The sequence below is a fragment of the Cupressus sempervirens genome, chromosome 9 (genome assembly GCF_028749045.1).
Source record: "Cupressus sempervirens isolate cs-2001-9-10 chromosome 9, ASM2874904v1, whole genome shotgun sequence".
Classification (NCBI taxonomy): Eukaryota; Viridiplantae; Streptophyta; class Pinopsida; order Cupressales; family Cupressaceae; genus Cupressus; species Cupressus sempervirens.
The window spans coordinates 675,456,289-675,471,065 of record NC_143126.1 but is presented as its reverse complement, the minus strand read 5'-3'; the positions used below and the strand labels follow the sequence as shown (position 1 = coordinate 675,471,065).

Below are 14,777 nucleotides of genomic sequence, written 5' to 3'. Positions count from 1 at the left end.
CCGAAACAAGTGATCTATGTTGTTGTCCAGACGCTTCAGTTATTTTGTCGAATAACTATTGGGACCTCAACCCACCTGGATACTCTAATGGTTGAATTTATGAACATCCCAAGCCCGGCCTCGGGGTAGGGAGGGTCGTTCTATTAAAATAGAATAAGTGGGGATAATTAATGGTCTGCAGTTGAGAGGTTAAGCCTATGTCAATGCTTCTCCTCTCATCAAAGCCAGGGCTTGGACAACGAGTAAAAGAAGTACACAATCTTCACAGTATGTTCATTTCACCTCTTAATGTTTAGTATTTCATTTCAAGATGAAAAATAATTACTTACAACTAGTTTCTTCGTTAAGGTAGTTAAATGATCATAAATATCTCAAATATATTATCTCTTATTTCTTTTCAAAGAGTATTTTGCTAATTAATTTTGGAATGAGATGTTAGAAGTCGTTAAATGAATACATCTGATATTTTACTTTCAGCTGATTAAGTTAGTTACTTGATAACATCTCATTTTGTATTCTTGATAATATAGCATTGTAAATAGATTTATTTTCAGTTTAAACAGGTTGTTGGAAATCTTAATCATGTGAATAGAGTTAGAAAATCAGTTAGATAAAACTAAAACTAGATAGTGAAAAACTGTATGTTTCACCAATTCATGGCCGATTAACCATTTGATTTGGCCTTGCCGATTCCAATCCGATCCCGATTTTCGTTACTTTGATACATATACATATATATCATTAAATGTATGGATGCCTGATTATTAATTATAGATCATGCATAATGATAATCATATACTAAGATCAGAATACTGAATGGATAGAGAGCAAATGAGTCAATATATAATTTAAGCATTTGCTTTCATTAGTTGGAGTAATCCGACTGAAGCTACACTTTTCTAACACCTAGTGGGCAAAACAATTTATATCACAGCCGCTAGACCTGATCTAAGTTTTTTAGAGAGTTACATATCCCGCTTCATGACAGCTCTTACTTCAGATCGTTGGGTTGTAGCAAAGTGCATCCTGTGCTATGTCAAGGACACATCTATGGTATGTTCTACGTACAAACCAAAGATCCCAAACTCATCAAGTACACAAATTAGGATTGGGGAGGCCCTGTTGATGACCAAAAGTCCACTTCTAAGAATCAGCCACAGGTGCTATCACTTGGACCAGTAAGAGGCAGCAAGTCATATCTCTTTCCTCGAGAGAAGCTGTGAATTTCGAGAATCAGTCAAAGTAGCTTGTGAGGAAGTATGGCTTCGAAGGAAGCTTTCACACATTTGAATGTCTGAAGCAGGACCTTCACCCCTCTTCTGCGACAATCAAGGAATGCTAGACCTCGCCAAGATCTAGTCTTCCATGAGCCAACCAAGCATATTGACCTCTGTTGTCCCTTCAACCATCAGCTGGTTAAAAATGGGTCCATGGATTTGCAGTATGTTGCTATAGCAAACCAGACTGCAGATATTCTCACAAAGTCCCTACTTCCAAAGAAGTTTGTTAAGTTCAAGGGGCTCTTTAGTGTGGTAAGATTGATCGCTAAGGGAGGGTACTAGAATAATATCTCCGTAATTTCTTGTTTATTATTATTTAATGGTGAATATTGTGTATCTTGTAAATATTAGATTTTTTCTAATTCTAATGATTGTTTCATAATAGAAACATCATTTTTGTTAACTATAAATAAACATCTTGTTCATTCATTAATCATTAAATATTTTACCAATTACCTATGTAACATAATCTGCAATATATAAACCTTATTGACTTGATGTCAAGGAATTTGTCTTGCTGTTTCAGATATCACTGTATGAATATGCAAATGATCTCCTTCTAATCGCTTATCAGATGTGATATTCTCTTGGCACTGTTTCTGATCAATATCTCTGAATATATGCCTCCTAAACCAACAGAACAATTTTAGCCAAATAAACATTTTTGAAAGTGCCTCCTAAAACTTTATAAGTTGTCTCAAGACAACAGTGTTGGAGGCAAAATGGATCTGAGCAACCTATTTGAAATATTAAAATTATTAATAATCTAACTTATTACACTAAAATTAACTATTTACAGAAATGAAACATATTTATTTAGGAAAAAATTATTGCTTCACTTGCCCTTAACAAACACCAATTTCAAGAATGCTCCATATATACCTTGTAAACGTATGGTAGTTGGTGATGAACATTTGAATCTCTTCGGCCTCGGCATTTATCTATTTGATCCAATCAATTTTGGTGCCACTTCTTAGGTTTTTGTAGCATAATGTTCGAGTGGACAGCAAAACGTATCCAAAAGATTTGTAAATAATACTCCTCAACCAATAAACCAAATACAATATTTCAAGGCCACACTTCCTCCACTATTATCACAAGAATGTTAGCAATAAGTGTGCCATCGTTCACCTTCACTTCACAGTCCAACTGACTTTCAAAAATATTGTCCTTTTAAGGGATACTGCACTAACATTGATCAATGACCAATTTCAAGGCCACACTTCCTCCACTATTATCACAAGAATGTTAGCAATAAGTGTGCCATCGTTCACCTTCACTTCACAGTCCACCTGACTTTCAAAAATATTGTCCTTTTAATGGATACTGCACTAACATTGATCAATGACCAATTTCTTGCATCCTCCCATCCATAAAAACCGACAGAGATCCCTGTTTCGGCCAACAAATCCTTGTTTCAGCCAGCTTTTCTTAATCTATTTTGGAGATGCATCCCATATCTAGTGCATATTTTAAAGGTACATTTCACAAAACTACACCAAGGAGAATCTCAGTGGTACGATAATTGGACCTTATTAATAAGTTTACATAGGATACTAGGATTATTTAATTACTCTCAAATGAGTAACTGATAGTGACATGCTCACCTTGATTTGAGATACACAAGTTCTACCATTATCTCATCAATCTTTGACTACTAGTAGCTAAGTCTCGCCTCTATTTAGTCAAGACAACCTTTGTCTCAATTGGACTGAATTAAGTTGTTAACTGATCTCCTAAGGAAATAACTCAGAGTTAAACATGTGAACTGTTGGACACATAATCTCCTTGATTCATGCATCTATGAGGCCTATGTATTTGTAAATTACTATTTGTTATTTTGGTCTATTATATCAAAAATTAAATATCTTTATCTATTTCCGAGTTTAGCAATTAGCTCATAAACGTTAGGTTTTAGAGTAGCTTTAGTTGTGCCTATGACAAATTCTAAGAAACCTAGCTGCAGAAGGAGAGGTCTTCTATTGTGCCACTACATTAAAACCAAACAGCAATACATTTTGGCTTTTAGTATTGAGCTAATCAACGAGGACAAAGTAACCATATTTCTCACATTGAATTCCTCTCGCTATTTAAATTTTAATCGTCATTTAGGGCTCTTTTCAATTGGCAATTGCTTTATCACCATTTGATGATCTATATGTGTCCTTGAGATTATTTTGGTGCTTCAAGACTAACACTTTTGACTTATATTGAAGTGAAAGATTCATCAAAAGTGCAATTCATGGATTTTAATACAAGGATCTTTATGAGTTGTAGCTAGCTTTTTATGTTAAGTATCTTGGTTTCTAATTGTGAAGATTGTTGACAAGAATGGCATCTTGCAGATTTATTGAGCTTGACATTCATACAAGAGCTATAAGTGTATGTGATCTATAACTTGGGATTCATTTCAACATCTGGCATGTACAGATATCACAATTGTAGAAGGGAAGGAAATGAATTAACCTGTCTTTCCTAAGCATCAATTGGATATCCTTCAGTTAAAAAACCAATAAAATAATTGGATATCATTCAGTTAAAAAAAACAATAAAATAAGTTCATGAACATAACATACAATTATTCCAGTCTATTTTCACAATTATTTGATGTTAAACTAGAAAGATGGTCATCAACATTATGGAGCAGGAAAAATAACCCTACCATGAATTGATCTCTCTCTATGCGAATGCGAGAGGTAAATGTGAATATCACCCCCACGTTCGTTCCTACATCCATTCCTCCACCCGTGGCCCCTGCAACCATGGTCATCGCTAAACCTCTTGCGAACACCTTCTTTCATCTTTTGTGTTTTTGTTTTTCATGTTGGTTTGTGCGTTCCTATTGTGGCAATTGTTTATCTATCTGTACGTATATCCTGTGGTGGTGGTGTTTTCTGCCGTGGCCGAAGGTTTTCCTACCGCGGTCAAGGGTGTTCTTGTCGTTCTTCTGCCGCGGCCGAGGGTAGTGGTCATTTTCTGTTGCGACTGGTTGTGTTTCCTAACACGACCGTGGTCTTCTTTGATTTGGGCTTTATTGCCTCCAACTGGTGTATTCTTGTTGGGCCGTAGGATTTACTGTTGTATTCCGACTGGTGTATTCTTGCTGGTGTGATCTCCTATGGGTTTTATTGCCTCCAACTGGTGTTTTGTTGCCAATTTTACAGTGCATTTGATCTGTGAACTAGGCTGCTACTGCAAGTGGATTGTTGTTGTGAATTCGGCTAGCCATAGGGTTTTTATACGGCTCCAAATAATGCCTACAGGTGATAATCAAACCATCACATACCAGCACTTATGTGATCGGGTTTTGAAGCTGGAAAATGATAACATCTTGCTGAAAGAACAACTGTCTGAATTGAAAGCTGAAATTGCGAACCTTAAATAGTCCACGGAATCAAACACCATGAAGATTCAACATTTTTCAAATACTTTCATCTCTGAAACAGCTGGGTTAAAGTCCAAGACAGAGGCTATCATTGAACAACTGGACGGGATTGACAAAATCAAAGAACAGCAAACCGTGATGGCAACCATACACTCTTCTATGATTGCAGAGACGGAAGAGAAGGTGAAATCATGGGCTTCACTTTGCACCAATATTGATACTACTACCCTGAGATTGAGTATAGACAAGATTGTTCAAGGTAAGATTGATGACAAGCAGGTGCGGCGAGCACATGAGCTCAACTTGTGTGTTTGTGGTCTTACACCCACTTCTGACCATGCTACTGCTAGACATTCCTTTCTTTCTAATCAACTTGGTATCTCAGACATTAACTTGGATAGATGCTGGTTTGGTACAGGGGACATCCTTATTATCAGAGTCCTCTCTTTTCCAGATAGGCTTCATGCCCTTAGAGAAAAGAGAAAGTCATTTTCTCTCCCCTCTAAAATTTATATGGACAAAGATCTTACTAAGGCACAGGTTACAGAACTCAAACAGGCTCGGGGAATTGTGGCAGATGCTAGGCGTGCTAGGAAATGGGCTGTTATTAGGAATCTTAGAGCAATGGTTCATGATTCTCCTCCTACTGGTTAGGTAGAGAGGACAACCTCCAAACTGGCATGACGGTCCCGACAGTAGTCTAACAAGAGGAGACCTCCTTCTCTTCTTGTCAACTATTGGAATGGTAATGGCTCTTTATGGTCATTACTTGGTCTTCTTCAGGATGCAGTGAGGTCCTCAGATATTTTGGCAGTTACTGAGACTCATGAGAGCCCTATGCACCCTCTCCCAGGTTATCTTGGTTATCAGTGGTTGTCAGTTTGCAGGGATGAGGTTCGGACTTTTGGTGGGGTCCGTGGGTCTGGGGGTGTTGCTTGTTTGGTTCGAGATGATATCTTCAGTGTTACTTCAGTTGTTCACTCTGACACCTATGCCAAATTTATGTGGGTCCGGATTGGTCGGCAAAAATATCGATAAAGAGATATTTTTATTGTTGTTTGTTATTTTCCACTGACCTCCTCTCCTTATGCCATTCATGACCTGGAGAATGGAGATCCCTATTATGACCTCCAGGAGAGTATTTCACAGTTCAAGGCTTTGGGTGATATTATTATTCTTCGAGACTTCAATGCTTAAACCAAAGATCTTCAAATTCCTTTACATGATCGTGGCTCTGATTCGAACTGCACTTTTGAGTTAGATCCGACTACTATGGGCCTGCAGCACACCTCAGAGGATGTTCTTGGACCGCTCTTAGTTTATGGCCGTCATCTCCAGCTCTGTGAGTCTTCTAGGTTGTTGATTCTGAATGGTTTATCCTTCCTGGATCGGACCTCTTTACCTGTTGGCCGCACTGTGGTGGTGCGAGTGTTGTGGATTATGTCATTTCCTCTCATTCCTTCATTTCTTCCATGCACAGTTTCACCATTTCACGTCTCCCCTTAGCGGATCATGCTCTTCTTAGCATTTCTGTTTGCGTTTCACCCATTCGTCCTCGCCTTCGCTTTGCCCGGCTAGTACCGTCTCCCTCCCTACCCGTTTTCATTACCCTAAGAATAATGGTGAGCTTTTTACGTATCACCTTAGGAGATTTCTGACACCCACTGGCTTTAATGAGTCACTTGCTGCCTCTGACATGTTTGATTCACTTGCCTCTGCCCTCTAGGATTCTACTCTCCTTTCTATTCCCCACTGTTCCCCTCCCTCTCTCAAAGCTAAGCATCGGAATACCTATCCTAGGAATAAATGGTTTGATGCTGATTGCAAAGCTTTCCATCGCTCTGTTCATGTCACCTTTGAGGCTCAGTCTCCTGCCTTCACCCATCTGTGCCTTTCGTACCTTTGTTTTCTTCGTAAGAAATGTTCCTTTGCCTCCATTCATTGTAGAACCCTTTGCTCCACGCTTATTCAAAATCCTCAAATCTTTTGGCGTACCCTATTCCCTTGTCGCTCCCCCTCGCCCTCCACTCTCAACTACCGCTCTCTGACCTCCCATATCACTACGCTTTACAAGATTCCTAGGCAACCATCTCTCCACTCCACTCCACCTCCTTGTTGTCGTTTGTTCACCTACTCTAGTATTATGGAGGCCATCAGATCTTTGAGATGCAACAGATGGAGAGGGTTTCTAGGAAAAAAATTTCAAACTTGGTGCTCCAATTCTTGGATCTCACCTTCCTACACTCTTTAATAGAGTGGTTTGCATTAGGTTTCGTGATTCCTGGTCTAGACATGTGGTTTACCCTATTCACAAGTTTGGGCCTGCTTCTGATCCGAGTAACTATAGAACTATTATGATAGGACATACTTTTGCCAAACTTTATGCCACTACTCTGAACACCATGTTATCTAGTGAGCTTGATAGAAGAGGCTGTAGGGCTAAAGGACAAGCTGGTTTTTGAGCAAACTATCAGACTATGGATCATGTTTTTACATTGCGAGCTATCATTGAGGAGGCTAGACATCACTCTCAAAAGATATATTGTTGTTTTGTGGACTTCTGTAAGGCCTTTGATTCTATTCCTAGGTTGGCTTTATTTTAGCGGCTTCATGAGATTGGGATCTCAGATATGTTACAGACTGCTATTATGAGGTTTTATGAGAAGGTAAACGGTAGGCTCAAGACTCTAGAGGATTTTTCTAATCCGATTCAGAGCACCATTGGGGTGAAGCAGGGTTGTCCTCTTTCTCCTACACTGTTTGGGTTGTATATCGATAACTTGGAGGATTTCCTTCTGAAATCCTCTCAACCGGGAAATGGTTGTTATTTGTATCACGTCTTAATCTCCATTCTCCTCTTTGTTGATCATGTGGTTCTTTTGGCCTCTTCTCCCGACAACTTACAGAGACTCCTTGATGGTCTGGCTTCTTTTTGTGTTCAACGGCAGCTTCTGGTCAATTTGTCTAAGACACCGATTATGGTCTTTAACTATTTGAAGACCTCTCATCTTCATTTCTTCTTTCAGGGGCAGGAGATTGAGATTACTCCCTCTTATATGTATCTCGGTGTGAAGTTCTCCGAACCACGTTTCAGTTTGAGACCTTCTATTTAGTCTAGAGTCACTAAGGGTATGGGTTCCCTGGTTTTACTGGAGAGACAATGCTTCAAGCATCATTTTCAAGATATTTCGTCCAAGTTGTCCCTTTTTGACTCCTTGGTTCATCCAACAGTTCTCTATGGTTCGGTTGTTTGGGGGCCTTCTCTTATTACTTCTGATTAGGCTTCTATTGAGTGGGTTCAGACATTATTACGACATATCATTAGATGTCACAGACTCACCCCTCACAGTATTGTCTTGGCTGAGTTTGGTGCTCATCCTCTCAAACTTGCCATCATTTTTTACTTGATTTTGTTTCTTCATTAGCTTCGTGGTTTTATGGAGACATGTGTTGACCGACATAAATACTCTCATCTGGCATATTGTTCTTCGATGGAGATTATGAGATCCAACACTTCTGCTAGGTCTCGATGCTGGTGCGCTCAGGCAAACTCTTTGTTGGGTTCGATCGGCATTGACATTGATCATCTTCCTCCTTATCAATTTTCGCTAGATGCTCCTACTCATCTTCATCCCTCACGTCAAGAGTTGAATGAGCATGTTAGACAGGATATATTTATAGACAGTACATTACCACTACCTGGAGTAATCCCCCGGGGGGTCTGCAACCTAGGATGGCCTTCTATGCTGAGCATTTTCTTGAGATTCAGGATGGTATTGTTGTTTGCCCTACTTATCTCTATCGGCACTAGAATCATGCCGTACGATTTTCTCTAGGCTCATTTAGAGTTGGTTCTCATCGCCTCAGGGTTCGAACTGACCACCATATGGTTTAGGCTGATAGGTTATGTCCGTTATGTACTTTGGCAGAGGTTGAGGCTGAGATCCACTTCATATTTCGTTGTCTTTTCAAAGATTGTTCTTCTCTTTCGATGTTCTTCAGAGACTGAGATTTTATTGCCTTTTCAGAGACTATTCTTCTCTTTCGATGTTCTTTTCAGAGACTGAAACTTTACTGCCTTTTCAGAGACTATTCTTCTCTTTCGATGTTCTTCAGCTATATTGAGCAGCGGTGTCTTACACTTTTTCTTCAGGAGGCCACCCATCTTCGAGAGATTACCCTGAAGTCTTTTATTCCTTAGGGGCATACTTCAGATCAGCTCATTGCCGCCTTTTTCTCTCCCTTGTCTCCTCCACGGGGTTTGAAAAGGCCTTCCACTACTTCTCATTCCAGATCAGTCAGACATTGTACCACTCTCTCCAGGCAGCGACATTCCTACAGTGGTTCTTCACGGCATTCTAAGGCTATGGATCATTCACGGGTGTACCTCTCTATTACTGATTTCTTTGTGGCAAAGAAGGACCCTTAGCCCTTACCTTGTCTTCTTTCTTGTTTGTCTCTTGCTTTTGCTGCTTCTTAGTCACCGTTTGGTGCTTCTGCTTTGGCCGGCTCTTCTGTTTGTATGCTCAATCCCATAAACTATTTTGGTTTTTCGTGGACATTAATATTATTATCTTATCTCTGAAAAATAACCCTACCGTGAATTGATCTCTCTCTCTCTCAAAAAAAAAAAAAAAAAAAAAAACTCAGTAAAATAATTGGATATCCTTCAGTTAAAAAACCAGTAAAATAAGTTCATGAACATAACATACTATTATTCCAGTTCATTTTCACAATTATTTGATGGTAAACTAGAAAGATGGTCATAAACATTATGGAGCAGGAAAAATAACCCTACTGTGAATTGATATGGAGCAGGAACAAAAACCCTGCCAGGAATTTCTCTCTCTCTCTCTCTCTCTCTCTCTCTCTCTCTCTCTCTGAATTATGCTTCTTCAATTATGAATTGTACAATACAAATTTTGTCCGATCATTTAAACAAAGCTCACTTCCCTATTCAGTGAATTATTTATGAGAAATTAAGTCACATTCTCTAAAACTAATTCAGCATCATAAAATTTATAAAACATTTATATATTCAATTGGCAATAAGAGGTAATGCAGCTACCTCAATCTAGTTAAATTGGATAAAGGCAAACAATCATATAAATATAAAATAGAAAGATTAGCTAATCAACATAAAAATAGCCCCCATAGAGGAGAAGACATTTCCCTATATCATCCACCCACCTACCTCAAAAATATCATCAAAATATGGTGTTGTACAAATACATACAATTTTCAAGCGTTGAAATTAGTTGGCCAGAATAAATTTCACATTAGAAAGAAGCATTTAACTTCTCTATACAGATGATAGATACCTTTTGTACTTCTTCTTGGAACCACACGGGCAATTTGCATTTCGACTTATTTGTCCACTTTTTGCTAGACTTGAATTTGCAATATCAATTGGGGAAGATCCAACCAGTTGTTGTACCTATACACAATAACCATAGGGTTAAATACAATTCAAAATGTTGAATCAATTTTATTTATGTCAAGACAGCATAACGTTCAGACAGCTGAGAAGGATCATAAATGTTGAAGAAAAGGAAATCCCCAGGTGTATATCTCTTCAGAAATTCTAGCATATAAAACTCGCCATTGAGTTTTAAAGAAAGGGTCCTGTTCTACTTCCATTGGCTCGATCTTATGTGGCATGGAATTGTGACACAATAGTTCTCTCTCCAGGTCTTATGAGCTTTTTCAATACCCTACTTACTCAATGATCTGAAGAATCACTTGCACATAACTTGTAAATTGTAGCTGTCATATGCTATATAAGTGATCAATTATCACAGGTGTGCTATTTCATGCAAACATAGTTCAGTATATAGTATATACATACACCTAAGAATCGTAATTACCAGATTCTGCTAGAATCTGATTGAATATTCTAAAGAGCCAGGGGAGTGCTGAAGCTGATGTACTCCACTATTACATGAAGGCATATGTTCCAAACTACATTTTAGAAAGGTGCAATCAATAATTTGAAAAAAAATCACATGGTTACTACATAAGTTACCCACTCTTTTGCTTCATTGCCTATGTAAGGATTTCATTAGGCATACCACAGCCAAGAACCTTCTTAACACATCTTCTCAATATTTTGGTTAGATATTGAGTAGAAACATAACACTGCCTTTTCATATATAATCCATATGATCCTTGGTACTTTTGAAACAATCAATATATGATATTTGCATCTCCAGAATAGGAACACAATCTCAGACATCACTAAACATTTATATTAAAATTATTATATAATGCACAAAAGGTCAATGGTACTAATAGTTTCAAAAGCCAAATCCAAACTAAAAGTACAAAAGCAACTCCAACAAACAATATAATGGTTCCAAATGTATCTGGAACTGAATCTGAGCAATCAAAACTGATAGGATAGGTTGAACCCTGGATAAGTTGGAACTTGGAACGTACAATACCATAACAGTACAAATGATCCTGTAGACTATGCAGCAGCATCAAGTGTCTTTCGATCCTGCACACCCAAAAACATTTTTTTTGATCAAATTTTGGCTTGCTTTTGTGTTTGTGCTGCAGGTCCTTTTGTTTTGATTTTACAGCACTTATTTTTTGTCTTTGTTGCAGGGTCCATTGCTCATGATGTGGCCTTCATTCCTGTTGCAGGGCACTTAGAGCCAAAAGCATCCAAAAGAAAACATAATTTCTTTCACCTTCTTTTCTAGTTGCCTCCTGAAATAGCCCACTTTAAATTCCCAGTTTTATATGCACAGATAAATGACAGAAAATCCTAGATTGCTTTTCAAGTTGCTCAGAAATTCTAAAGTATACCAGAACACAAAATTTATAGATTTAGAATGATAAACGTCTTCAACAAGATTCCCAATATCACAAAAAACCTAGGTTCTTAACAGACCTCTAGAGCAGATTGACATCATTACCTATGCTCAGATCATCCCATACACTTCAGATCCTAAACTGACACAAATTCAGATCTAAACATTATATGGGATCATGTCCACTAACACGCCACTGATTTATACACCTCTGACACAATTTGTATTTATTTTCTCCTGATTGACATTTGCACTCAGGTCGACTGATTATGTATAAAGTGCCTTGGAAGTGGCGCATCCACACAACAATTCCTCTATGGAACCGGATCTGATACTTTCAACGAAATACACAATTCTGGAAATGTCTTGCCTTCTTTGCTTGAAACTGTCACTACTGATGTCACAGCACTTGAGCCTCAGTGATCATTAACCTTGCATCTCTCTCCTTATCTCTATTGCTAATACAAGATTCGGCATACAGAATGGAAGGAAAGGGCAATAATAAGCTGTGAAGAGTGAATAGGTAGCGGTATTGTCCCACCTATAATTTTCACTGAGATTTCCACCCCAGCAACAGAAACATTCTTTTAATGAAAGCAGTCGGTCTAAGGACCAATAAAAGTGATCAGTCTAAGGATTGATAAAAGTAATCAGTCTAAGGACGAATAAAACTGATCAGTGTAAGGACTAGTAAAAGCAATCAGTCAAAGAACCAAAAATCAAATAATGTAAAAGGAGAGTGCATATATGCCCCCCCTCCTTATGTGTAATGTTCCCATGTTTTAGCCTTCGCGTTCTCCAAAGTCTAAGTGGAGGATAAGAAAAATTAAAGTCATTCAATTAAAAATTAAAAGGCGACTTTGTATTAATAGCTTCTAGGGTATGTATTAATTATTGGAAAGACGGAAGCCTCTCGTGATTTAATTAATTATTGCCAGGGAGGAATTTCTAGGGTATGCATTAATTATTGGAAGGAGGAAGCTTCTAGCTCTTGCAATTAATTAATGTTTTAGTTCCTTCTAGAAAGATGAAGAAAAGGATAAATAGGGCTGAAAGTCATATTGCTGATCATGGGATGATTATGACTTGCATTTGATAAGAACTTGGATGTGTGAAACACACTCTTCTTTTGGCAATAGAGGACGTTCATTCTCTGTTGTAACATTCTAGATGTCATTCCCTTAGGGTTTGGCCTTTGGAATACATCTCTTTGTACTTGATTGCAGCATTTTTAGAATTAATATAATTTCAGCAGTTGATTCAGCTTTTGGGCATTCCTGGGTGTCCATTACATTATGATAGCAATGTAGAAAGATGGTAGCATCTTAAGGAAAAGAGAACAAGGCTACCTGCTTCCAACAACAGGGAGATATCCTTAAAACAACAATATATAACAAAGTCCCAAGCAAAGAGGGATGTCATAACCCTAAATTGCTATTTATAATTAGTTATGACAGTGATTATAATATAAATAATTCAAGGAAGAGATTACAACATCACTAGTGATTAATTAGTGCCTAGTCGACAACTATTGCAAGATGAGTTTAAGACAAATACTATCAATTAAAATAATCATAAAAGACACATACATAAATTAATTGTTTATTGACTACTATGTATCACTAAAAGTAATCAATATTTTATCAATATCAAATTATATTAATATAATAGTGGTATAGATAATCAATTATCATAATAATCAATATCAATATTATTTATGGGTTTAAGATATTAATCATATTCAATTTTGATCAATTCCAATAAAGCTAATTGAGCCCTGATAAAATGTTATTGACCATGAAACGACATGAGTCTATTAAACAAAAAACTATTATGTTTGAAACATCTCCCACAAGCATATAAGGGGGGGTCGTAATAATAGAGGACACCTTACTCATCCCCTATCATGGGAATAAATTGCAGATTAGAACACATACAAGGTGAGATAGAAAATGGAAGGAAATTACTAGCAAACCTTCAAAAAGTCCTAATGCATGATAAGGCTAAGAAAAGACGAATAAGAGGAAGGAGTGATATGGAATGCCAAGTCAACAATAATTTCCAAAATATTCATTCCCACTTTAGCGACATTAAATAGAAAATAAGAGGGCAGCATTAAACAGGAAAATAAATCACCGTTTAAGTAGGAAAGAAAATATAAGGTAAGGCCCTTTACTTAAGATAAAAAGAAGGATTTCATTTTTAGAAATAAAAGGGCTATAAATACACTTACGGGAGGATCAAGGCAGCCTTATAAAGGGTAAGAGAATTGGATGGTGATGACGGTGAAGGGATGTGTAAAATATAGTATCTTAAATATTTTGATTTTCATTTGAAGTATTATAAATTACTTTACATAGTTATCCTTTTGATTTCATTATGAAATATATTATTTTCATTTGAAGTATTATAAATTACTTTACATAGTTATTCTTTTCATTTCATTATGAAATATATATATATATATATATATATAGTTACAAGATTCAAGAATTGGCAAATTAACAGATTTCCGGATGATTGATTAACAGAGGAACCAATGTGTTCCTTATAAAGAATTACAAGGACATTGTTTCTAAAAGAAACAACATAGACTGAAGACGAAATTAGAAACAAAACTGAAGATAGGATAGGAAACATTCCTATCTGGACTAAAGACAAAAGAGATAGGATAGGGAACATTCCTATCTAGACTAAAAGACGGACTACAGACAAGTAGTTGACCATTATAGAAAGTATTTAACTAAGGAGATAATATCTTAATAAAGATATTAAAGATATTATCTTAATACCCTCCCTTAATGGTCAATGTACGGATGTCGAAACATTCTAGGATAACTGAGACCCTCCCTAGATCTACAGAATGCTGAAACCAAGAAGCTTTGCCAGAAGAGTGCTATGACTCAAAACATATTGCAATTACAAAACTTCGTTTTTGTGGATAAAATGGTAAAACCCAGAATCTCACGCAACCTTGCATATTACAAACAACATGAAATGATTTTTTAGGAGAAAATCAACAAACCTAGGAAAAAACAGAAACGAATTCAGAAGGCGAAAAAAGCAGCTTCGCCTTGATCAAGAAGTTCGACAACTTGTGCTGTTGGCTGGGAAGCATTTTGCGTTGCTTGGGCAGCCAAACGTTTCCGACACTCGAACTTCATATAGCCAAACTTGTGACGGTAATAACACTATACATTTTGCTTTGTAGAGTCATCCAAGGATTGAGCAGAAGGTTGATGCTGGGAAGGCTGAGAAGACTGATGGTTGCCGATGTTCTGTTCAAAGGATTTT

The 14,777-nt window shown here is 37.3% G+C and overlaps 1 protein-coding gene across 1 annotated transcript in view; it reads right to left on the bottom strand.

Annotated features, from left to right (window-relative positions):
- LOC149540537 (SEC-C motif protein) overlaps window positions 1–14,777 on the bottom strand; it is a 67,770-nt gene that overhangs the window by 27,425 nt on the left and 25,568 nt on the right. The window contains exon 4 of the mRNA XM_089801629.1: window positions 9,987–10,102. Within this exon, the coding sequence (XP_089657755.1) occupies window positions 9,987–10,102 (116 nt within the window). The remainder of the gene's footprint in view (window positions 1–9,986; window positions 10,103–14,777) is intronic.